General features: G+C 53.7%; 11 protein-coding genes across 11 annotated transcripts; 7 read left to right on the forward strand and 4 right to left on the reverse strand.

Moving 5' to 3' along the window:
- Positions 1–1,049: 1,049 nt before the first annotated feature.
- Positions 1,050–1,799, forward strand: A1O7_09589 (uncharacterized protein; the record flags this gene model as incomplete). The annotated part of the gene is made up of 1 exon (XM_007763577.1): positions 1,050–1,799. The coding sequence occupies one exon, from the start codon at positions 1,050–1,052 to the stop codon at positions 1,797–1,799; it is 750 nt and encodes a 249-aa protein (XP_007761767.1).
- A 98-nt stretch (positions 1,800–1,897) lies between these two features.
- Positions 1,898–2,876, reverse strand: A1O7_09590 (phosphoribosylaminoimidazole-succinocarboxamide synthase; the record flags this gene model as incomplete). The annotated part of the gene is made up of 2 exons (XM_007763578.1): positions 1,898–2,674; positions 2,733–2,876. The coding sequence occupies 2 exons, from the start codon at positions 2,874–2,876 to the stop codon at positions 1,898–1,900; spliced, it is 921 nt and encodes a 306-aa protein (XP_007761768.1).
- Positions 2,877–3,176: 300 nt separating this feature from the next.
- Positions 3,177–5,495, forward strand: A1O7_09591 (uncharacterized protein; the record flags this gene model as incomplete). The annotated part of the gene is made up of 1 exon (XM_007763579.1): positions 3,177–5,495. One exon carries the CDS (start codon positions 3,177–3,179, stop codon positions 5,493–5,495), a length of 2,319 nt encoding a protein of 772 aa, XP_007761769.1.
- A 207-nt stretch (positions 5,496–5,702) lies between these two features.
- A1O7_09592 (cytochrome c oxidase subunit 6a) lies at positions 5,703–6,270 on the reverse strand (the record flags this gene model as incomplete). The annotated part of the gene is made up of 3 exons (XM_007763580.1): positions 5,703–5,916; positions 5,975–5,999; positions 6,051–6,270. The coding sequence occupies 3 exons, from the start codon at positions 6,268–6,270 to the stop codon at positions 5,703–5,705; spliced, it is 459 nt and encodes a 152-aa protein (XP_007761770.1).
- A 572-nt stretch (positions 6,271–6,842) lies between these two features.
- On the forward strand, positions 6,843–8,000 carry A1O7_09593 (uncharacterized protein; the record flags this gene model as incomplete). The annotated part of the gene is made up of 3 exons (XM_007763581.1): positions 6,843–7,229; positions 7,288–7,512; positions 7,566–8,000. The coding sequence occupies 3 exons, from the start codon at positions 6,843–6,845 to the stop codon at positions 7,998–8,000; spliced, it is 1,047 nt and encodes a 348-aa protein (XP_007761771.1).
- Positions 8,001–8,577: 577 nt separating this feature from the next.
- On the forward strand, positions 8,578–10,446 carry A1O7_09594 (glycerol kinase; the record flags this gene model as incomplete). Its single annotated transcript, XM_007763582.1, has 4 exons — positions 8,578–8,580; positions 8,633–8,769; positions 8,858–10,028; positions 10,159–10,446. The coding sequence occupies 4 exons, from the start codon at positions 8,578–8,580 to the stop codon at positions 10,444–10,446; spliced, it is 1,599 nt and encodes a 532-aa protein (XP_007761772.1).
- Positions 10,447–10,581: 135 nt separating this feature from the next.
- A1O7_09595 (uncharacterized protein) lies at positions 10,582–12,050 on the reverse strand (the record flags this gene model as incomplete). Its single annotated transcript, XM_007763583.1, has 2 exons — positions 10,582–11,881; positions 12,007–12,050. The coding sequence occupies 2 exons, from the start codon at positions 12,048–12,050 to the stop codon at positions 10,582–10,584; spliced, it is 1,344 nt and encodes a 447-aa protein (XP_007761773.1).
- A 736-nt stretch (positions 12,051–12,786) lies between these two features.
- A1O7_09596 (uncharacterized protein) lies at positions 12,787–15,465 on the forward strand (the record flags this gene model as incomplete). The annotated part of the gene is made up of 1 exon (XM_007763584.1): positions 12,787–15,465. One exon carries the CDS (start codon positions 12,787–12,789, stop codon positions 15,463–15,465), a length of 2,679 nt encoding a protein of 892 aa, XP_007761774.1.
- A 439-nt stretch (positions 15,466–15,904) lies between these two features.
- On the reverse strand, positions 15,905–16,663 carry A1O7_09597 (uncharacterized protein; the record flags this gene model as incomplete). Its single annotated transcript, XM_007763585.1, has 1 exon — positions 15,905–16,663. One exon carries the CDS (start codon positions 16,661–16,663, stop codon positions 15,905–15,907), a length of 759 nt encoding a protein of 252 aa, XP_007761775.1.
- Positions 16,664–18,631: 1,968 nt separating this feature from the next.
- Positions 18,632–20,051, forward strand: A1O7_09598 (uncharacterized protein; the record flags this gene model as incomplete). The annotated part of the gene is made up of 3 exons (XM_007763586.1): positions 18,632–18,770; positions 18,820–19,273; positions 19,325–20,051. Coding segments are annotated over 3 exons (1,320 nt in total), but the record flags the coding sequence as incomplete, so codon positions are not given.
- Positions 20,052–20,535: 484 nt separating this feature from the next.
- A1O7_09599 (uncharacterized protein) lies at positions 20,536–23,196 on the forward strand (the record flags this gene model as incomplete). The annotated part of the gene is made up of 3 exons (XM_007763587.1): positions 20,536–20,568; positions 20,626–20,781; positions 20,830–23,196. The coding sequence occupies 3 exons, from the start codon at positions 20,536–20,538 to the stop codon at positions 23,194–23,196; spliced, it is 2,556 nt and encodes an 851-aa protein (XP_007761777.1).
- Positions 23,197–23,897: the final 701 nt, after the last annotated feature.

Below are 23,897 nucleotides of genomic sequence, written 5' to 3' on the forward strand. Positions count from 1 at the left end.
TCAGGGAAGCACGGCAATCATTGTTGCTGAAGGGACCACACCTTATGGTGCTTCTCAGCCGCAGATGGGGAACTGGGAAAGGAACTTGCCATGACGTGGCTGTGCTCCAGGCTCTTCATGTGGCTGGTCAGGTTCCCATCCCGAACCTTTGGCACACGGTCATTGCGAGATGACGAATTTCCACCATACCCACCGCATGATTAGGGTCCTGTCACTGAGGCCAGCCGGCACAGGGGAGAGAAGGGCCACTCAATCAAAGAGGATCACAACCCATATCGCCGAAGCTTGTCAATGGTATGATAATGCAGGTTGGCGGCTTCTCCACGCCGGCATCTTACCTTTGACAAATGGATGCCTTGTTGTGACATATTGAGGAGGCATATCTGGGTACGCTATTACCGTGAGAGAGGCGCACAGGAGACCGGCAGCATACTGTGCGATGTGTCAGTGACAGAGAGAGTGGTTCTGGACATGGAGAGAAGAAGACTGATGAGGTCCAGCGAAAGCACCATTCTACGCTAACGATTTTGGGAAATCGCCTTGGCAAGATGCAAAGCGGCGACAAATTACGTCATCATTTCTGGGAGACATGGTAGATGGTTGGGCCTGGGAAAGGCTGAGGGAAGAGTGACAGTCTCTATCAGTGCCGGTTAAAGTTGTGCAAGTCCAGGACACAACCACGAGCAATACAGCCATGGACTTCTCATCTCATGGCTGAGAGAGTGGTTCACTACGATTGACTCCTGCAGTCATGTTCTTGCCCACAGTCAGGCGCTGTGCGCCTGGCTTCTGGAAGAAGACAGGCCAGGAATTGGGAAGGCAAACCAAGTTCGGTATGTGATCCTCTGGCTGCAATTGAGACTCGGGCGAAACCCAGGTGTCCGGGAGTGAAGCAGAAGAAGGAGTCCCTCTAGCCTTGACTTTCCATCGTAGCAACGGCTGACTTGTGCTGTGTGACAGCCTTGAACCTAGAAGGCTTGCACCTACCGGTTGCGCCCTACCCAGTATTCGATTTCGCGGACACCGCAACGATAACGACACTGAAGACAATGACAGACCAATCAGTAGGCGGCTTTTCCACAGCGACTCTCGCGCAAAAGCCTCGCGATGACTCGACCGATCCTCCTACACCCGCACACATTGTGTTCAGCGGAAATATCTCCACGAAACTGCCAGCGAATCGACCAGATATCCAGAGGACAGGTTATGCGGCATGGCGAAATCATGACCGAGGACGAACACTATTCGGCGAGCTCTTCTGGAATGTCGACTCCTACATGTATCTGGCGTTACGGGTGAAAAGCGACGGACGGAAATACTTCGTCAATATCCAAACGGACTCGATTGTGGAATCAGACATTCATCAGCATCGGCTGTACACGAAATATCACAAGGGCGCAGAAGGGCCGAACAGTCCAGCGCAATGGGAGACTGTTTGGATCAAATTGCACGAGTTTGTACGCACGAATCATGGGATTGTCACAGAGCCGCAATCGGAGATGCTGCGGCACAAAGTCAAGAGCTTTGGGATAGGCTTGATCGATAGACAGCCGGGTCCATTCGAGCTTGGCATTGCTGCTATGTGGGCTACGAACTTGAATGAGAGGGGCCAGGTTGACGGACGGACGGGGTGGGAAGAGGGCGACCAAGGCAGTGCAAGACTTAGCGAAGTCACGCTGGAGAAGCTAGAACAGAAGGCCGAAGAGAGGAGGAACATGCCAGACCAGAAGAAGAGCTTCCGGGAACGAGTGCCACATTTTGGCAAAGTCGGCACAGGAGACACGAAGGCGTTTCGGTGATAGCATGTTGTTCCCGCATGCCTAAGGCCCTGAAACTGTACAGTACCATTTCCCATCAGGGCGCTCGAGAGATCACTTCCATACGAAGTGCTCAACCTCTAATGCATGGGTCGCAATGTCTCCTCCAGAGACTTGCCTGTCAAGACCTTGAAAGCTTCGAGATACTTGGCCCGAGTAGCCTCGACGACGTCGTCCGGCATTTCCACATCCTCCTTCCCCTTCACGCCATTCTGTGTCAACCAGTCGCGCAAGCCCTGCTTGTCAAAACTTGATTGACCCCGACCAACCTGGTAACTGGACTTTGGCCAGAACCTCGAACTGTCTGGTGTCAAGACCTCATCGATCAGCACCACCTCGTCCGTTTCCTCATCCAAGCCGAATTCGAACTTGGTGTCTGCAATGATGATGCCTCTCTCTCTTGCATAGTCCCTTGCAGCTTTGTAAATCTGTAGCGACAATTCCTCGATCCGCTTTGCGTGCTTCTCGCCTACAATCTTCGCAGCCTGTTCTATCGATATGTTTTCGTCATGCTCACCAAGCTCGGCTTTAGTGCTCGGCGTGTAGATCGGCTCGGGAAATTCTTGCGACTCTTGTAGTCCTTCAGGCATCTTCCTGCCATTCACCTCACCGGTCTTCTTGTACGACGACCATGCCGAGCCTGTGATGTATCCTCGTACAATGGCCTCCAGAGGGAATACCTTGAGTTTGCGCACAAGCATACTGCGGCCTTTCAGCTCAGTAGCAACATCATCTGGTAGGGAAGATGGCAGATCGAGGGAAAGAAAATGGGTCTTGAGGGTCGGGATTTGTTTCTGGAGATATTGAAACCAGTGTGCAGTCATGAGAGTTAAGAGGACGCCTTTCTGTGGGATACCCTATATATGGCACTGGTTGGTGAGCTGTGGGAATGAGCGCAGGGTGATGGGTACGTACATTCTTCATGATCACATCGTATGCAGATATCCTATCCGTCGCTACAAAGAGCAGGGATTTGGAGTCGACAGCATAAAGCTCGCGCACTTTGCCTGAAGCCACAAGAGGGAGGGCATCTCCCACATTAGGCTTGACAAGAGCCATTGTGTGGTAGGACCTTGTAAAGTTGTTTGCGGGGTTGAGCAACATTCGCGTACACAAAAATTGTTTGAGAAAAGTACCAGCGCGAGTACAGCCTTGCGCGGGACAGCCTGATGACGTCATACTTGGCCATTCACAACCGATCAGGCTGTGGACGCGCCTTGTGCGGCTTACTACCTCAACGCGTCGCTCATGAATGTAAATTGTCGTGAATTTTGACAAGAGTGACATGAGAGCACCACGGAAGGCCTGGGCTCCTCTCCATCTATTGCATAGAGGGAGGTCACAAATGTCTGCAACACGATGAGCCGGTATCTGACCCCCGGCAAAATCACTTTGCTGGTGGTGGCTTTCCTCTATGCGGGTGATTTAGTCCCGATTAAAGAAGCCGCAGCTGTGCTGTCATTCATCCTTTCCCACATTGTACCGACACACAAGCCTTTGTCGTCACTCCAGACAGATCAAGGTGTTGAGCATGCTTTGCCAATCTCAGCATTCGAAGCGGCTCTTTCGTCACATCCATCAGCACGACCAGGAAGGACACTGTATGATTTGCTGCTCAAGAGACTATGGGCTATTGACTGCTCACATGCGCTTGAGGCCTTCATTGCGAATCTGCCAATCCACCTGAGGAAGTCAAGGGAGCAGATCCTACTTGAGCGCGAGACCGGAGAGGAGTTCTTCCAGAATAATGGCCGGATCCTTGGGACGTCACCTCTGGGTTCGTTCATCCGTCGCTGTTACCTAGAGTATATCAGGCTACAATTCCAGGATAGCATCATATTATGGCAGGACTTCGTTGCATACAGGCTTCCCACTCGGCAGGCGTATGAGAAGAAGAATCATGCAGAAGACGAAAACGCGCTCGATTCCAACCTGGCTGATATGAACCTCGACTCGTCTCATGCTCTTACTCAGATCATGTATGGGAGACTGACGGAAGAGGAACAGCAGCAGCGTGGAGCATACAGCATGTACGATGTGGAGAAATTGATGGAGTTCCAAGCTTCTGAGCTCCAGCGGCTTGGTGGGAGACTGCCAGATGGAATGAAAACGGTTCTACAACAGATTTCCCGAGCCGGCACCACCATTCCCAAAATGGCACATTATCTGGATTTTCTCGACAGTTGGCGAGCTGGGGACTATCACTCTGCGTACGACAATATTCATCGTTACTTCGACTTCGCCATGCAGACCCAAGACCGATCATTTTACCAGTACGCGTTGCTGAACCTTGCTATTCTGCAAGCTGACGCTGGCTATCCGGCACAAGCGCTTCCAGCCATGCAAGAAGCCATCGCCGCTGCTCGAGAAAACAAGGACACGACCTGCCTTAACTTTTGCATGAGCTGGGTCTACCATTTCGCAAGATCCTTTCCGGGCAAGTTGGACGCCATCCGAGATAGCGGCATTCTTGGAAGCGAGGTCGAAGGCCTTGCCTTTCTCAAGGCGAGAGCCAGAGACGCTGAGATGTGGAGTCTTCTGAGCACGACGTTTCTGGGCGAGGCGAAGCTCGGCCTCCAGTACGGGGACAGCCTTGCGGGTGTGTTCGAAAACATTGCGAAAGCATCACACATCAACATTGTCCGGTCCACACAGCGTCTCTCTGGAGCGACACTCCTCATGAAAGGACCGGCCTTTGGCCGGGTCGGCCTTACTCACGTCGGTTGGTGGTACAGCCAGATTTTTATGCAATGCCATTCCAAAGACGCGTCTTTGGAAGATGTGATGAAGTGCACTTGCAGATTGGCTTCTCTTCTTGTACAACGTGGACGTTATGATGAAGCTGAGGAGATGTTGAACAATGTCCCATCACCTATGCTGCGAGTGGTGAAGTTCCAGAAATACCTCAGTCTTTATGGTGGGCTACTAAGAATCAGGCGGTTTCTACATCGAGGCAACTTTGACGCCGCGGAACGCTTGCTGGACCGGCTCCGAGGACGGGGTTCACCAGACGTGGAATTGCGGTTTTCTCTCTCCATCTTTGAAGTCGAGTTGATGTTGCGCCGAGGTCTGCTGGACGAAGCACTCCAGAAGGTTGAAGACTTGGGTCAAACAGCGGTCAGGAACCAGGAGGTAAACGACGTCACGGTGCAGATGCGACTGCTCAACCTCAAAACCAGAATATTGATTCAGAGTGGCCAGTCGCTGAAAGCATTTTCCTTGATCACACGCGCTGTACGAACCGCCCACAGGGCACGACATCTAGGTGTTTTGTGGGAATCCATCGGTCTTCTCGCCACGATCCTCAATGAGTTGCGGGAGTTTGCTGCAGCAGTAGACCTGGTGCAGTCGATCATGCCTCGAGTCTTGGAATGCCATGACTGTGGCCTTGCGGCGCGCTCCTACTCTGTACTCGCGGACGCCAACATGGGTCTTGCCGGATTACAGAGCAACGAGTCCACAAGGCAGAAGGAGCTCCTTGGACGAGCCGTAGAGCACCTTGACCGTGCATATATCCAGTTCCGACACCTCGAAGATGTGCGGTGTCAGCTGGATGTGTTGAAGAAAAAGGCGACGATCATGCATTGGAAGGGGGATCTCGTGCTGGCGAACGATACAGCAACGCAGTATCTGGACTTGCTCAGGGAGTACAAGGCTCAAACAAATTGGACGGAGTAACCCATTCCAGACTCGCTGCAGTTCTTCTGCACCACTAGAGCCATGAGCATGACGTGTATGATCAATGAGACCGTGTTAATGCGATGGCATGTCGAGCTACCACCTCACCTCCATTCCATTCCTTATGTACAGTTAAGGTCCACCGCCACTAATTCGTGCTTGGAGAATCCATCCAGCATGTTGTGCTTGAGTCTGGCCGCTCCATGTTTAAGTTTGCTTGTCTGTCTTGTGATAGTTGACCTTGTCGTTCCAGAACAGAGTCTTATCACCGTCTCCCCAGAAGAAGTTTCTCGTCCGGAGGTTTTGGTAGGGGTATTCGACCCGCTCTTCTAGAGGGGGCATGTGTTCCCAATGCTCCCAATGTTCGGTCCACAGGTTGTAGGCGTTGATGGCCGAGAGGATAAGGCAAGGAATAACAACACTGTACACGATGTCAGACTTGTTTCTTACGATTACAGCATTACTCCGGGATCCCGTACTAGATGGATAGTTTGCGCCAGAGGTCTGCAATACGTCAGTTTTCTGAGATGTCATTCGCAGTCGACCAAGTCTTACCACTCGTAGCAGCAGCATGAGCCTTTACAGCAGCTCTTTCCCGATTGAAAGCATTATCGGCATCTCCGGCTAGTTTGCTGGCTCCTTGCCCTGGAGGTGCCGGGACACCGCTGGCAGTGTTTGCATATCTTCGCTGTAGTGTCGATCGGAGGGCGGGTCGGAAGGCCGGTGAACGGAGGGTTTGCTGCGCCAGGCGCAGACCTACACGCTGGAAGGACATCGTCGTGGCCGCAGGAGAGTGGAGAGCTGAGTGGTGAGTTTGTCGACGATGAGGACAAGGATCACATGAGGTTGAAGTGAAGTTCGCAGAAGCTCGACGGCAGCTCGGCGCTAACTGGGAAGGTTTTCCGAGGCTCGTGAAATGACGGTACCACCACGTACAGGTGCAATCCATGTATGGCGTAACCCCTGTAATGGTTCGAAGGAGCACTGTCTTGCACGCAATCTAACGCAAATTGCGAGCGGAAGCATTCACTTTACAAGTACGTGGTGTTCACTAAGTTCTTTTCAACATGTTGATCATAATTTTATAGAATGTGTAAAGCGCCATGTGACCACAAAGTGTGGTTTGATAGCCAAGTGTTTCCCGTAACGGGCGTATCAACAAATCCGCTTTACCGCATTGGAACTGCGAATTGTACCTCATGAGATCCCAAGCTTCGACCTCACTCTTCTTTTCAGTTAACCACCATTCAACCCTCTCCACTCCTTACAAGTCGCTCTGCAGCTCCAGTCCAGCTGGCTCTGGTCGGCCTGTAGTCAATTACGCACTGCTGACCAGCCATTGCGACCATGTCGGCAACAATGCTGCGCACCAGCGCTCTCCGATCGATCCCGCGTTCCTTTGCTACCTCCGTTCAAGCTACCGCCCCACGGACGAGTGTCCTCAACAGTACCCTAAGAGCTTCCCTAAAGACCTCTGCTCGTCCAGCTCGGGCTTCTCGTATCCTTGCTGTTACAGCTTTCCAGCCCCTGCCAAAAGCCCTTGTGCGGCACGCGCACAATGCCCACCTGTACGACGTCGACAAGGCAGAGAAATCCCTCCATGAAAGGGTCTTGCAGCCGATCCCAGAACAGGTATCCCTGGAATCGTCAACTCGACACGTCGCTGGGGAGGTTCAGAGCAAGGCCGCCGATGACGAAGATGTGGATATGATGGCCGGTATTCGAAGTGACTTTGTAGGTAGACAAGGTGTGATACATCTTTTTCGAGCCTGCTAACCTGGTGGGGGTGCAGAACACAATTAAGGAGACATTCAGTCTGGCGTCCGTACCGCGCGAAGCCATGTACGTCGGCCTGGCCGGTGTGGTTCCGTACCTCTTGACTTCTCTCACCACCGTCTATCTTTCATTCGACATTCAGTACGCAGCGAACCACGGCCAGGGCTTTTTGATGTCTGGCGAGTTGGCCGAGTCGCTACTCCACATTATCGAGCCAGTTCAGCTTGGCTACGGTGCTTCGGTGTGTCCGCCCAGGAAACGCGGGAAGAAAGGCTACGGCTAATACAATCTCAGATCATCTCGTTCCTTGGTGCCATCCACTGGGGTCTGGAATGGGCCGGATACGGTGGCTTCAAAGGCTATCCCAGATACTCCATGGGTATCGTGGCTACAGCCGTGGCATGGCCTACTCTCCTTCTCTCCGCCGAGGTCGGTTTGATCACCCAGTTCCTCGCCTTTACCTTCTTGTATTACAACGATGCAAGAGCTTCTGCCCGCGGCTGGGCTCCCCCGTGGTACGGAGTCTACCGCTTCGTTCTTACCTTTATCGTCGGCGCCAGTATTGTGGCTTCGTTAATTGGACGCGGCCAAATCGCCGATCTGGTTACCCGCCCTCCTGGACCTGCCGATAAATACAGAGAACTTCGGGCCAAGCAGATGGCTGATATTGGACCCGAGCCAGAGGGAGAGGAAGAGGAAGAGGGCGAGGAGGAAGACGACGACGAGTAGACGACGTGGGGAACCTGTGCGTGGAAATGGAGAGGTCGTTTCCGAAACTGCTGATTGTTTGCAGGGGATCAGTGATTGTACATATCAAGACCAAGGCAGGAAACCAAAGCATCCCTTTTGTTCAACATTTTGCAGCCTGTTTTTGAATGCAGCTCCCAATCACGGTCGTGGCCCACTGCCGCAGTTATTTCCTCGAAACGCTACCACCACGGCCAGCCAGCCATACCTGGTTATGAACATGCGGCAATGATCAGTCAATCGATTTCAAGCAGCGCGCACGACGACGCCCGCTGATATTCAGCGTGAAGAATGGCACATGCGCTGCGGCTAGTGCTCGTACAGCTTGCCTCGCCTTACATCATAAGGTGGCTTCGAGCAACCACCTGCATCCCCGCACTTGTCCAGCTTCCCCAGACATACAAGAGCTGCTGCTGTCCGGTGCCTCGTCAATTGGTTTTGCACCCTCTGTCTTGTGGATCCTGTCTGCTGATCTGAGGCACGGACATCCATGCTGTTGCGACTCAAGCAGCAGTTGCAACATCTCGGTTCTGGTTCAAGCACGGGACTCCCATCGAACATGGTATGGCGACTTGGAGTAGTCATGGATACACCACCACTGACCAGGACTCCAGGCTGATAAGTCGGACGAGAGTTTTGTCGGCGCCATTGACAATGGCACTACTAGTTCTAGGTTTCTCATCTTCGACCGAAAGGGCAACCCCGTTGCAGAGCATCAGATTGAGTTCAAGCAGCATTATCCACATTCAGGGTGAGCAGCCAACGCATCAGGCGCGATGTGTCCGAGTCTGCATCCTTTCTGCATTCTTGCACTAACAGACCATCTTCTCTTGCTGCAGTTGGCACGAACACGACCCGAACGAGCTCGTCTCCTCCGTTTCTACCTGCATAGACGAAGCCTCCGACAAGTTCACCTCTCAAGGCTACTCCCTCTCCAACATCAAAGCCGTCGGTATAACAAATCAGAGAGAGACGACCGTGGTATGGGACATCAAGACGGGGGAACCTCTTTACAATGCGATCGTCTGGACAGACACGCGGTCGGCACACATCGTGCGCGAACTGAAGCAAAAGTCCGGCGCAGACGAACTCATAAGCCTCTGTGGTCTACCGCTATCGACATACCCCAGCTCGACGAAGTTATTGTGGATGCTGAGACATGTGGACAAAGTGAAGCAAGCATACGAAGAAGGACGCCTCGCCTTCGGCACGGTGGATACCTGGCTGGTCTACAAACTCAACGGTGGCACCGACAAGAACGTGTTTGTGACGGACGCCACCAACGCGAGCCGCACCATGTGGATGAACATCCACAACCTCAAGTACGACGACAAACTGATCTCCTTCTTCGACCTGGACGTCAAGACGCCCAAGCTGCACCTCCCCAAGATCGTGCCCAGCTGCGACTCCGAGGCGTACGGCGTCCTCGCGAGCACGAAGCTAAAGGGCGTCCAGATAACGGGTTGTCTAGGCGATCAGTCCGCCGCGCTGGTCGGCCAGAATGGATTTCAACCCGGTCGCGCGAAGAACACATACGGCACCGGTTGCTTCCTGCTCTATAATGTGGGCGAAAAGCCCGTCATCTCGACGCACGGCCTGTTGGCCACAGTCGCGTACGACTTCTCCCCGCAGGGCATCGCGCCCGTGTACGCGCTCGAGGGATCTATCGCCGTGGCGGGCAGCAGCGTCAAGTTCCTGGTCAATAACCTCGGGTTCGCGTCCGAGTCGTACGAGATCTCCGACCTCGCGTCCACAGTCAAGGACAACGGCGGGTGCGTTTTTGTGACTGCCTTCTCCGGCCTGTTCGCGCCCTACTGGTACGACGACGTCAAGGGCACGATCTTTGGGATTACGGCGTACACGGAAAAGGGCCACATCGCGCGCGCGACGCTCGAAGCCACGTGTTTCCAGACCAAGGCCATCTTGGACAGTATGGAGAAGGACGCGGGCGTCCGGCTCGAGGAGTTGGCCGTCGACGGCGGCATGAGTAATAGTGATCTGTGCATGCAGGTGAGTGGGAGCGCAGCGATCACTTGGATTCCAGCTGGGTGACGCGTGGTTGTGGTTGTGGGCGGTACAGTTATGCGGATAACACCGGGGTGGCTTGCTGAATGATTGATTGACTGACTGTGCCGCGCAGACACAAGCCGATATCATCCAGATCCCCGTCGACAGGCCGAAGATGCGCGAGACGACGGCACTAGGGGCAGCTATTGCGGCCGGGTTCGCGGTGAAAGTGTGGTCGTCGTTTGACGAGCTCAAGGAGATTAACAAGGAGGGGAGGTATTTCTTCAAGCCGCAGGTCTCAAAGAAACGGAGCGACAAGTTGTACAAAAAGTGGAGTCAGGCGGTAGAGATGTGTCGCGGGTGGATGGGCGAGGATGAGGAAGAGGAGGAGTTCGACAAGGAGGAGGATGGGAAGCCGTGAGCTTGGTACAGTACCATGAATGCTAAGACGCTTTTGACAGCGTGGGAAACATTCCCATGTGGCATTGGTACAGCTATCCATCTACCTACGTATCTCTGGGATGTTCAGAAGAGTCGATTTCGACCCCTGCGGCTATCATGTCTTTACATGCCCATTACTCCTCATCGACTGCTCGGCCTCGTACCGCTCGATTCTGGCCTCCCATTCCCGTCTCAATACTTCCATCTTGTCCCACACTTGTGCCCCCTGCGTGATGAATTCAGCCACATCCTCCTCCGTCGCATCAGTAGAGCCTGTCTTCCGTCCGAGGCTGCCACCCCACCATTTGTCTCTAAAGGGCTTGCCTGACCCATTGAGACCCCACCCTGCCACATCGGTCACGCGAACATCAGAATGGCCAAACCGGTCCACTGAGGATCCCCATTTGCAGGGTCCTCCGCCGCCGTCGTCGCCTAGCGCTTCGATCCATTTTGCCTTGATGTCTGCAGGAGATGCCAGAGCGAGCCATGTTGCCGAGGCAGCGCCAAGGTAGGCCGTCACGTTGGCCCACGGTGATCCGAACCAACGAGCGAGATAGATTCCTAGACGATAGCATTCATGGATGATCCAGAACAGGCTGATGATTGTGGTGGTACAGATTCCTGGATGCGAGAGTAAAAAAACTGGATCTGATTCAATAGGCCGTGACCTGCCTGAGCCCAGCGAGGGTGACGAGGTGGTGTACTCTTTCACCTGCTTGGCTGTTGCTGGCTGGTTTACCGCAGTGAGGGCCAGCAAGTCTCCCATCCTCTTCGTATGCTCGTACGCCGCATCCGACCTCAAGGCCTGATGGTCTTCAGGGTGATAGTGGTGCGAATCGGCTTCGATGGACGTCGACCAGATGATCTTGCCCGGAGACTCCCCCGGACATGCGCGGAACAGAGGCATGAGCCAATGCACCAGCATGTAGTGCCCGAACGTATTGGCGCAGAAAACCTCGCCGAGGAGAGGTTCATGTCCCTCGCTCTCGCCAGGTGGGAACTGCGGCTTCGTGACCAGTCCCACCAGCCCGAGCTTGTAGGTCGGCCATGTTGTAGACTGCCTGATCTGCGTCAAGAACGACCGCACGGCCTCAAGCCAGTTAAGGCCCGACCAGCCTCCAATGCCGGCATTCAGGACAATGGCATTGAGGTGAGGGAGCTCCGAGGCGAGGAGTTTGCGACTGAGGGCGCGAATGGAGAGGAGACTGGTCAACTCGACATTTTCCGGCTGGAAGTAAACCCTGCGGCGGGAAGGATGACTATGTCTGGCGAGGTGCTTCTCGAGAGCGGCGAGAGTGTCAGCGCCTTTGCGGGCACTTCGGGTGGTGAAGACGATGGTCAAGCTGTGCTCGACGGATTTGTGAGAGGCAAGATATTCGTCGATGAGCCGACAGCAGGTACCTAGACCGAGGCCACTTTAGGCGCGGAGTAAGTAAGCGTGCATGTTTGGATCGATTGGGTGAGGGTGGAACGTGCACGCGGGTGTAGATTCAGGAACAGGCACGGGAATTGTGCTGGAGGGAGATATTGATTTCCGTACCTGTTTGCGCCTGTCACTAGGACATATTGGTCGTTGCTTGTCATTGACGGACTGGAGCTCGTTGCGACTATTGCGGACCAACCGATATCGAGCTCTAGACAGGAGGAAGATTCTCTAAAGGGTGCTGTGTAGGCCGCCTCAAGAGTTACACAGTCTGGGACACATTTCACAGGACCGTCATGGCATTGATGATGATCCCTTGGTCGTGGCACGACTCGGCTCGGGGACAGCCAAGGCAGGGGCGAGGCGTGGGTTTGGGGCACTCGCTAGGCATCAAATAGGCGTCCTGTAGCGCCCGGGCCCGTCGCTCATCCGCACACACAGTCACAGTAATATCTTGGGCCCTCACGCACTTGACCCTTCTCTTCTCCTTCTTTCAACACCATGATGTATGATTTCAGCCGTCTTCGACGAGCGCAGTTCTGCCACCACTGCAATACGCATTGACTACCTTCTTCTATTGGCGCCATGTCATTGGCGGCATGTCGACTCGAGTGCCGCCAAAGGCCGGACGCTTTAGACTGGGGCGAATGCATGGCTTGACCTTGCTTCATTGGCCTGGCTGGCTACGCCTGACATGGCTGCAATGGCCAAATCTGGTAATGTTGTTTTCATTGCAATGCCCTGCTATAAGGCTGTTGAAGTGAATTCATCTGTCGATTCAGCTCATGAGTTCATCTTATCTAGCGCCCTTCGTACCTGATGTTCAATCTGACCTTGTCACCTGTTTCAACTACTCTCCAGCGTGTCCGTATCGTCCTCGACCATTCAAGTGCTGCCATGGAGACTTTTCATTTCATTCCTCAGGATCCCAACAAGCCTCGATACTCACGCAGAATTCCCGACCTGGGATGGGAAGCGCAGAAGTCTTTTCTCGAGCAGCTCCATAACCGTGGTTTAACAAGGGAACAAATGGTCTCAGAACTTGCCACTCGGCGGAACTTTCATGTGTCGAAAAATCGCCTGGATAACCGAATGAAAGCCTGGGGCTTCTCCAGGTATAAGCACCCTTCGTCCGACCCACAATCGTCGGACGGAGGTGCTGTACACACTGCTGCAGCAAGCGCGGTGGCAAGAGAAGAAGTTGAGGCAAGAATGCATCCTGCTCATCCGCTTGGGGACGACAAGGCGGGTCGCGTCCAGCAACACCAAATACTCACACTCCCGATTGCAGGGAAGGCGTCTGCAAAGGAAATTACCATGGCACGGTCACAGGCAGCTGACATGTTTCCACAAGATCTAGCGAATGGACCTTTGCCCGCCACGGAGACGCAAACAGCTCAACAGCCCACTACGAGGAAAGTTCCACCACCCAGCGTGGCTATCTGCGTGATTAGCACGCACTCTCCGCCACATCCCAGCGAGTCATTCGAAGAAGCGGTCACTAGGCTCTCTGAAATACCAGACGACGAAGATGGTGGGTTGGAAGCTACCTTGATGAAGCTCCAGAGTCAGTTCCCAGGAAGAGCGTCTTCAGAACTCGACGAGTCATTCGATGAAGCGGTCGCTAGGTTTTCTGAGATTCCTGACGACGGAGATGGTGGGTTGGAAGCTACATTGATCAAGCTCCAGAGTCAATTCCCCGAAAGAGCTTCTTCAGAACTCGACGACCCCTCGCTGCCTCAAATGGTGCAGCATCACTCTGTAGGATCGTCACGGGATGGCATCCAGGACTACGATCCCGAGCAGATGACAATTGACACAACAGAACGCGGTCATCCAAGAAAATCAGAAGAACTCCCTAGAGCTAGTCCGTCGCTGTTAGCAAAGCAGACAGAACTATCTGACAACACAGCTGATAAGATGTCGGCCACAGGCTTCGGTGCAGGATACGTTACATTTGCTGGTCAGACACCAAACATTTCTGGGCCTGACGCTCCAGTCAGTGATGTGTTTGAGCTGCCACCCGCCCAGGTGCATCCACGTGTCACTGCCGACTCACTGGCCCCCGGGAATTACATTTGCAGTGACAGAATGCTCGCCTTACATCGAAAAACCAGCAAGCAACCTGGCTTCAATGTCATATCCAGTCAGCAGGTGTTGGCGTTCAAAGAGGCAGGGGCTGTCCTCTACACTCTCAAGGCCTACGAAATGGCATTTGAGTTCTATTTCCTTGTCTGGCAACATTTTACCACAATGGCGCAAGACATCATTCCAGATCTCGTCATAGCAATAGTCAATTGTGCACGTTGTGCATATACACTTCCCCAGCGCTCCGTTGCTCAGCAAGGGCTCAATGCATTACTACTTTGGGCAGCGTCGATTGAACAAGGAAACCAGGCCTGGCTCAAGATGACGCGTCCCTTCTGGCGATACGTCTGTTCTCTACCCGGATATGATGTTCAACTAGGTATCGTAAGTTACAGGGGTCTCAAATCGTCAAGGTTCTCCATCATCGACCCTGCCATTGACGGAGACAACGTATCTCTGGCGCTCAGCTGGACGGCTACCGACCGGTATAAGGTTATCGACCATATGAAGTCATGTCCAACAACCAGAACCTCCTTGCTTGACGCTCTACGAAAGTTCACAGGCTTTGTACAGTGGGAGACAAAACTAATAGATGCTGTCGTTGAACACTTCTGGGGCCTGGGTCGGGGTGACGCCCACCGAGCTGCACGAGTACTATCCTGCCTGCTTCTCCACTGCTATGCACACACACCGTTAGTAACGACAGTCTCAAATACGACTGGTTCCGACCATACCTTGTGCGGAATGCCATGTGCGTGGGAGGAAATGGCCATGTTAGTCTGGCCATTCATTGTTATGGACGATGTCCATCGAAATTATCGCTCCTCTGATGCACCGCCATCTCAGCTGTTACTCTCTTCCGCCGCCAATTATCAACATGCAGCGACTATAGGAACCTATGGATTCCTGGAATTGATGGAAGAGCGCCGACGATCGACGTTCGGCTCCGGGTTTAGCATCGTGTCCACTGTGTGTCATGCACAGGTTGACTGGGTTTTTGACGTGGCTTCGGCTGCTGCGAAGCTCAATGCCACGCCAGACTTCTCCTGGCTTGGGGAGCTCCTACCCTCTGATTCTATCATTTCGCACAACACGCTGCCCGTGTACGTTGATTACCGGACATCGAAGTCAGCCAGTTTGATGGACTTGACGCTATCCGCTGCTATGCGCACCTGGTCAATGTCCGATACCTCATCGATGAGGTCCTTTCGAAAGTTCTCTGAGCGAATAAATCCCTTGATCCTCGAGCGGAACACTCAACACAGGTCTTCTGACGCAATGTCTCTCGATTCTCGAGCCAGTAATAGGTCCAGTCTCTTCTCTCGCTTGTCAGGCTCTGCGTCGCGTTCATCACGCCGAAAGAGCCCATTATCATCTGTGCATGAGCCGCGAACAGAAGTGACCAGAGTTGAGCCGGCGCCAAACGTCATGGTTGAAGGCTTTGATGGTGGTCTATCACTTACCAGAACATTACCCCTCGGGTTCTGATCTCGACCACAAAGCTTCAGGCTGCACACCTGGTACGACACGAACAGAGTTCTGGCGGTGGAGATCAGGCGCCGTGCTTTACGCACTCTATCAATGGCACGTGACCGGTCAAAGAATACTGGTCAAAGAACGGATCCCTCCACATGTATACTGCTTCAGAGTGACTTGGTCGATGTGAGATCTCGAGCAGAGCTTTTCAGAACCACCGCCAGTCTCACCCTTGGGCTGAGGACGTCTACGCAAGGTGCTCTAGTGGAGAGCCATCCAACCACGACTCTGAGAATTGGATTTAGACGATCCAAGCAGCAGAGTGGCCAGGCTTTACACGCTTCAGACAAGTGATTCGAGCAACGAGGACAACACCCTAAGGTGCCGTCTCTGCTTATGCCGAGGGGCAACTGGACCTGCTGGAACATTCGATCTCATGGTCTTGCACACCCTAGAAATGTATCCTCGCAACTCCGATTACCTGGCCGCCAGCACCTCCCTCTTGCACTATCAACACTCGCTCCAAACCGTCCGCATTATCTCGAGGCTCCAGTCGCACCACGCCTCGTCCACCCCTCCACTCGCCTAGGGATCTGACACTCTTGACAACATTCCGATGCGCCAAAGTCCTTCCAGCATTCTCGCCTCTAGGTATCTCCACCTCTTGCAGGATTGGATCGTAGAGGACCTCGAAGACTCTGCCTCGCCGACCGATGGCAGCAGCAGCTGGGGTCGCCTCTCTGATTAGTACACCTTCCTCGAGTTTCGAGAACAGCAACCATGGCCAATCTTTACTCGCTAGATGGCCACCGTCCTTGATCAACTTCTCCAGCTTCCCTGTTGAATTGCCTATGCCTTGCGATACGCCATTCACAATGACTTGCGGAGTGTACAGTCTCGATGTACCACTCGCTTCAGCATACTCGCGCTGGTGAGCGTCTGCCTCTGGGATGCCGAAAGGATCCTTCCAACCGAGATGGTCCCAGTATGTGACGTGATAGTCGAGCACGAGGATGTTGGGATCGGCTAGGGTGAGAAGCGATAGCAACAGCGTGTTTGTGGGCGGACACGAGTTGCACCCTTGCGACTGGAAGGCTTCGACTATGATCGGTCTGTTTGGTCGGGGCTTATGGACGTGAATGGCGCATTCACAGTCTTCCGGGTGGGGATCGAAGAGCGCATAAGGGGGAGGCTGGGTCGGCTCTTCCATGTCGGGATCGATTGGCGGAGGAGCGTCCCATCTCGTCCGAGGAGCGTGCTGTGTCTGAGTGGTCTGTTGTGGCTGTCGTTGTGGTCGATGTTCCTCATCACCGTCTCCAAAGCAACATGAAAGCCACTTCATTGAATTCATGGCAAGTCGCTGGGAAGGGGATGGTTACGTTGCAAACTGTCAGTCAACACTGCGACAGTTTTTATTGGGGAGAGACGATCGCAAGCATATATGTTTCTTCTTGCGAGCAAAGAAGGCAGTGCGAGGTGAGCATAGCCTTCCCCGTTCGATTGAAAGTTCAAGGAACGGAGTCGAGAATACAAATCCAGGACTAAGGGCAAGCCAAAGCCAAGCTGCATGTTGCACTCTCGAGGCGGATCATGGAGACCGGAGGACCTCCATATCGGGCTCGACTAGGGGCACAATTTCATATTCAACGCCACCGTCCCAAGAGCACCCGGGATGCAGGATTCACTTGTGCCTCTGTCACTGGCCTTTCAGGCAATTTCCAGGGGCATTTCTAGCAAGAGAAGACCGGCCTCACCAGGCTGAGCGTGCATAGATCTCACAGTGGGGCCGAATGTTTCCATCATCAAGGCGCGCTGCCGTAAACGAACAGCCAATCATGGTGTTTGGTGGAGGCAGTCCGCGCCAGAGGAGCGACCACGGGGACCTAATTTCAATCACTATTCCGTGCTCAGCATCTGTTCTGGCTCGTTCTCCTCCAAGGAAATGGGGCTCGCATAATCTCCTGCTTCCGCCCTGAACGCTGGCGAGCTCTACTACGATGTGTTGCGTTTCCTCGAGAATGTTAGCATGCTGGCTCAACGCTTTTGAGCAACGAGGTTCGACACCGCGACCGGCTGTCACCAAGGAGTCCCTGCCCAATGCTAAATGAGTTTCGTGAGAGTGGGCTGGACGACCGGGTGTTTACATGCAGCCGCCGCGAAGTCGCCAACAATTGATGAAGAAGACTCATGGCCGTCCTTTCGAAACTATTAAGCTCAGCCTCAGTCTGGTATCGTGCAGAGTTTTCCGCCCAATTCTCCACCGGATGCAAGGCACGACCTCACTGATATCTTGATGACAACAACACCATTCTCTCACCGGTCATCTTTTCCGAATCGAGGAGGGCCAATTAGTTGCTACAATGTTCGATGATTGAACGATCTTGTAATGGCGGTCCGGATTTATGGTGAGTGAATGCGCGTCTGAAATCGACGCAAGGGTGCCTATGAACTGCGATAATCCCCGATCAGAGCTTCGCATGGCCGCCGGTACCTTCAGAGAAGGCTGCATGTTGTGCCGTCGGAACAAGCGACGTCACCGTGGTTTGAAACGAGCCTGCGCTTCGTCCATTCTCTTGAGAGTTAGGCATTTAACTAGCAGAGCATTTCCGAGATCTCAAAATCGCCATTTTATGTGTTTGAAGGCGGTCCGCCTGGACGCCAAGCAAGGCTCTACCACAGTACTGTAGGGCTGGAGTACGTGACAGGGCACCGAGTAAGTGGCTTGGGGGAAGCTCTCCTGAATGCGGTGATTGTCAAGTCCGCAATGAAGAATGTTCAACATTCCAGGCCGAAAATGGTACCAAATCCACTCGGTTGGTGCCGAAGTTCCAGCCATTGTTCGAAACATGTCACCATGACTACTGGAGGTATGTCTCTTTGTTTGGGCTAAAAAGCCGGAAACAGAAAGATGCGCCATCGCCTCGACAAACCCCCTCAATTGCGCACCTCCGACCTCGTGTCTCGCTCATTGCTGAGGCGAGCACGACTATATGGTGCGTCAAAGTGCTCCCACCCCTTCCGTTCTCAGATCGGAGCGCAGTCGCCATGATGTTCCTCGTCCTGCTTTGGCATTTGGCATGCCTGGGCCTTGTACAGGCCATCGCAGTCACGGAACTTCCAATATGTGCAGTAAGTGGAACGGGGGTCGCTGGGCTGGATGAGTACTGATTTGAAATAGCAACAATGCCTGTCGAATTCGACGTCGGCCCAGAAATCATGCTCAGTCATCGATATCGCCTGTCTCTGTTCGCGTTCAACTTACGTCGCTTCGTTGTCGTGCTGCCTGTACACCGAATGCAACGCATCTGAGCAAGCAAGTACGTAGGCATGACTGCCAGCAGAACAAATCCTTCTGACACTTCCCAGTCGCGATTCAGTTCAACAAAGAAGAATGCGCCAACGTCAACGAGACGGCACCAGACTTTGTGGGATGCTCACCCGCAGGCTTGTCGAGTGCACTTGCGAGCATGAGCCTCACATTCTCTCCCACCCCGTCATCATCAGGAACCTCTTCCACGTCCGCGTCGGTCAACCCCAGTATTAAAACCCTGTCTGGAGACCCGGTTTCGGAAACCGCAGCGAACCCGACCGGAAAACAGATCACGATAACGACGTATAATGGGGCACCGCTGTTGACGGGGAGCTGCACGGTTCCACACTTTGCGATCGTCACGGATCCGATTGGAAGGGTGACCGAGTTCCCCGAAGTTGGCTGTTCTCCTGACAGGCCGGACTGCTGTCCATTTCCAGATGGGCTCAACGGGCTTATCTCGAGATGTCCACAAGACTATTTCACAACTGCTAATGCCTGTTGTCCACTGTGAGTAAAGTCCTTGAATCCCTAGCGAGGTGTGCGACTGATGAATGGCAGTGGCTACCAGATTTATTATACCAACATTGGTTGGGAAACACCGTGCTACTCAGTGCCGGCCACATCATATGTTCCGGCATCCACTCCTACGGTAGCCAGTCTAACACTCATCACCGACCACGTCTTCTCTCAGAAGTATCCACTTTTGATGCCGGCACAAAAGCCAAGCTTCCCACCCGGAGCAAAGATCGCAATCCCTGTTTCCATCTGGGCGTTCATCATGATAGTATGCGTGGGTGTCTTCTTTTATGTGAGGAAGAAGCGCAAGGCGAGGAGGGCGGCGGAAGCAAATCGGGTGACTACATTTCCACCTGAAGAACCAGCAATGCCTCAAATGTCCAGATCGAGAGCGGCGACCATGCACGAGCTGGATATCTCAGAGGGGCGAGCGGTATCTCCCTCGGCTGCCCCGGCCAACGGCTGGCCCATCTTTACGGCACAGTCGCCGCCAGCCTATGACCCGTCCAAGGCAGCACCTTCACCCATCATCACCAAGCAGCCGCCTATACCTCAAGAACTTCCAGGAAGCACTTTTATTCACGAGCATCACCCTGCATATTCGCCCGCCGGTACCTCTGCAGGTACGCCCACAGAAGCCACCGCAGGGTTCACTACAGGGACGCCAGAGGAGCCAAACTCGCCTGTGCTGTCGTCCGCGACAGCGCGATCGGCCACTCACAGTCCAGTATTTGTGTCGCCTATGGGGTCACCGCGCTTAACAAAGACTGGTTGAGAGATGGTCGAGGGAAGTGTATATATCAGAGTTGTTTTATCATCCTTCGTAATGTAGCAAAATATCAATCCATGATCGCAATCGAAGTTCTAGATCCAAGTCCGCCAAATTCGGATGATGAGCACTTGACCAGATGCGAGAACGGGGCAAGTCGGAGCGGAGCGGAAGAACCTTCCGCCCGAGCGGAGCAAGCAGCCTGGAGACGTGATCGGAGTCTATCGTCAAACATCTCAACTGCGAAGGCGTCACCTGCCGCCATCGCCCGTCGCTCATTGCTGCTTCTCATCTCTTTTGCCCTTCGCCTCCGTGCCAAACATCGTCGACGATACGAGGCGGTGCGCGGAATGTTGTCTCTTTGATTGTCTGTTTTCCTTAGTGGATCTATTAATTTGTCTGCTGGTGGTGCTGGTTTCCTTGGTGCTTCTGTCATCTTCCAGTATCGTGCGGCCGGTGCCGCCACCCACTCAATCCCTTCACAATGGCGCTCCAGGCTCCCCTCGCTCAGCTACCTGTGAGTGTCTCAGTCATGGCTCAGAATCACCAGCTGCTGACCGTGTCTCTTATGCAGAGCCTGTCTGCCATCGCCCCCGATGTGCTGACCACGTTCCCTTCACTCTTCACTTCGCCGCTCCAGACACTCCGAAAATACCGACTCGCACGGCTGCGACCTGAATCAGATGTGCGACAGATACATTCCGCCACCAAGAGGATAAGTCGGCCGAGTGTACGGGACAATGATCTGCTGCTGCCAAACGGTTCTAATGCCTTGCAGGCCACCTCCAATATCGTTCTACCTGATTTCGTCGCTTCCCTTCCGAGCGAGATCGGCATCCTCATGACCACCCCATCGACGTCGAGATGTCTCTCTTCCACGGTCGCCTCCCACTTAAACCCCCTTTCGACTATGCGGAGCGCGTTCTCAACGAGTGCGCCGAGGGCGGCGCTAAGGGCGACAACGTCCAGAAACACATTTACCCCATCTCAGACACAATCCTCGGTAGCGTCTTTACTCTTTGGGCCACCGCGAAGGGGAGGTCACTCAGTTTTGAAGCAGCAGTTCCGACAGTTCTCGGCGACCTCGTCACTTTCGAACCAGAACATGCTCGCCCACGCCGAGCGCACCGCGAATAACAATCCAACAAGTGCCACTGCCCAGAATGCTTTCTACTCCGCTCTCCTACGTGCCAACATGCCCAAAATCATCATCGAAAGGTACCAGTCTGGTCGATATGCTGCGAATCCCGCTGCTGATGCTTCCTACCTCAAGGCTCTGCAAATGACTGGCTCGCTTCCAGCACCGGGTTCTGCCAGTCCCAATAGTTCTGCAGTCCAGGGCAACAGTCTAAGCCCTGATAAATTACGAGCCGTAGGCCAGGCAGTTGCTGGGCAGAACTATGGGGGCCAAGTTGTCATGCCCAGCAACAAGTCTGGGACTGGGGCCAAAGAAGCACCGCTGTACGTCGTGGTTGAAGAATCTTGGGGTGCCACTATTCTGAAATGGGTCAAGACAATCCTCTGGGTTAGCTTGGCCGGTTATTTCCTCTTGGTCGTACTCACCATGGTCGTGGAAATGACGGGCAGCTTCCGAACCAGAGTTGGCCAAAACAACGAGGTACAACCGCAGCACCAGACCGTCCGCTTCGGTGATGTCCACGGCTGCGACGAGGCCAAGGAAGAACTCCAAGAGCTGGTCGAATTCTTGAAAAATCCGGACAAGTTCAATCAACTTGGCGGCAAGCTGCCGAAGGGTGTTCTACTGGTTGGGCCGCCTGGTACTGGCAAGACAATGCTCGCGCGTGCTGTTGCCGGCGAAGCTGGTGTGCCTGTCTTTTACATGTCTGGCTCCGAGTTTGACGAGCTCTATGTCGGTGTCGGTGCCAAGCGTGTTCGAGATCTCTTCACTCAAGCACGAAACAAAGCGCCAGCAATCATCTTCATCGACGAACTGGATGCGGTCGGAGGGAAAAGGAACGCCCGGGATCCCGCTTACGCCAAACAAACGCTCAACCAGCTTCTGACCGAGTTGGACGGATTCAGCCCCAGCACTGGTGTGATCCTCATTGCGGCAACGAATTACCCGGAGTCGCTGGATAAGGCCCTCGTGCGTCCCGGTCGGTTCGACCGCACTGTCAATGTTCCGTTGCCAGATGTCCGCGGCCGGGTCCAAATCCTGAAACACCACATGCGAAATATGCCAATTGCTGCTGATGTGGACGCCACTAACCTTGCGCGAGCCACGAGCGGTATGTCGGGCGCCGACCTGGAAAACCTGTGCAACCAAGCCGCAGTCAATGCCTCGCGGTTAAAGTACAAGAAAGTCACCGCTCAGAACTTTGAGTGGGCCAAGGACAAGATCATGATGGGTGCGGAGAACAAATCTCGCGTGATCCGAGAAAAGGACAAGATTCAAACTGCGTACCACGAGGCTGGCCATACCTTGGTGAACTTGTTCACCCCAGCCAGTAACCAACTGTACAAAGTGACCATCATCCCGCGTGGCCGAGCTCTCGGTATCACTCATTTCCTCCCAGAGATGGACGCCGTGAGCATGGCCTACGACCAATTCATTGCGCAGATTGACGTGTCGATGGGTGGACGGGCAGCAGAAGAGTTGATCTACGGTCCAACCAAGGTGACAAGTGGCATTGCCCATGATGTGCAGTCAGCTACACAGACAGCATTCTATCTGGTCACACAATGTGGCTATTCTTCTAAACTCGGCAACGTCGACCTCGCTTCCGACTACGACAAGCTTTCGAGCGAGACCAAGATGGAAATCGAGCGCGAAGTACGAGAGATCGTGGAAGGTGGAAGACAGCGGGCAGACCGAATCGTCAAGGAGAAGCGGAAAGAACTGGAAGCGTTGAAAGACGCCCTCCTCGAGTTTGAGACGCTTGACCGAGAAGAGATCATGAAGATCCTCCGCGGGGAGAAATTGCAGAAACTCGAGGTCGAGCTCCGCGAGGACGATGACCGAGATAATAACGACGGAGGGAATAAAACGCCGCCGAAGAAGGAAAAGGAGACCACCGGGCCCAAAGGCAGTCTGGGCATCAAGCTCCCCGACGTCCTTCTGCCGCCTAGTACAGGCGGGCGAGGAGGCGAGAAAGAAGGGGTCTCGAGGGTCAGTGATAGATGATGTCCGTGTCTGCCGATGCGGATGTATTGTCCTGTCCCATTTTTCTCGTGGATTGAAGTATTTAGCGGGTAGAGGACAATGAATCTCTTGTCGTGAATGAGAATCAAGATCAAATCAGCTGCACTGTACTTTGCATGGCAACGGCTCTGAGAATACGGAAATCAAGGCTGGCCTGCCTTATTTACTGCCGCTGCGAACAGTATTACGGCATTCCAGCATGATAGCATCTATGATACCAACCGGACGTTCACAGCCAGCCGCCGAGGATGGAATCTTCGTCCGGGTGGTTATCCCTTACGCGGCTCTGCAGTGAAGCACGGGAAAGTACGGTAGGTGTACACGGCATTTGCAATCATCAGTGCGGCAGGCGACAGTGGAAGACTATCGTGCGAAGAATCCCGGGAGCAAGTGGGCCAGTCGTATACACGCAGATGTTTGGGCAGGGGCTTCGATACTCGTATGAGAAAGTGAAAGTCATAGTCCGTAATTAGTGTTGATCGCATGCTGAAGCTGGTGAAAAGCCCGAACGAGATGCAAACTTGCCAAGAGCCTTGAGCCGCCGGTCTTTTTTACACATATAGTACTAATATGCACAATTGTGATTTGAAATCGATGGTGAAATCCACCAGATGGATTCGTAGCTCAGTGGTAGAGCGAGAGATTGCAGCCTCCTCCAAATATCTCTAGGTCACGTGTTCGAA

This window comes from Cladophialophora yegresii, assembly GCF_000585515.1.
Source record: "Cladophialophora yegresii CBS 114405 chromosome Unknown aczIN-supercont1.7, whole genome shotgun sequence".
Lineage (NCBI taxonomy): Eukaryota > Fungi > Ascomycota > Eurotiomycetes > Chaetothyriales > Herpotrichiellaceae > Cladophialophora > Cladophialophora yegresii.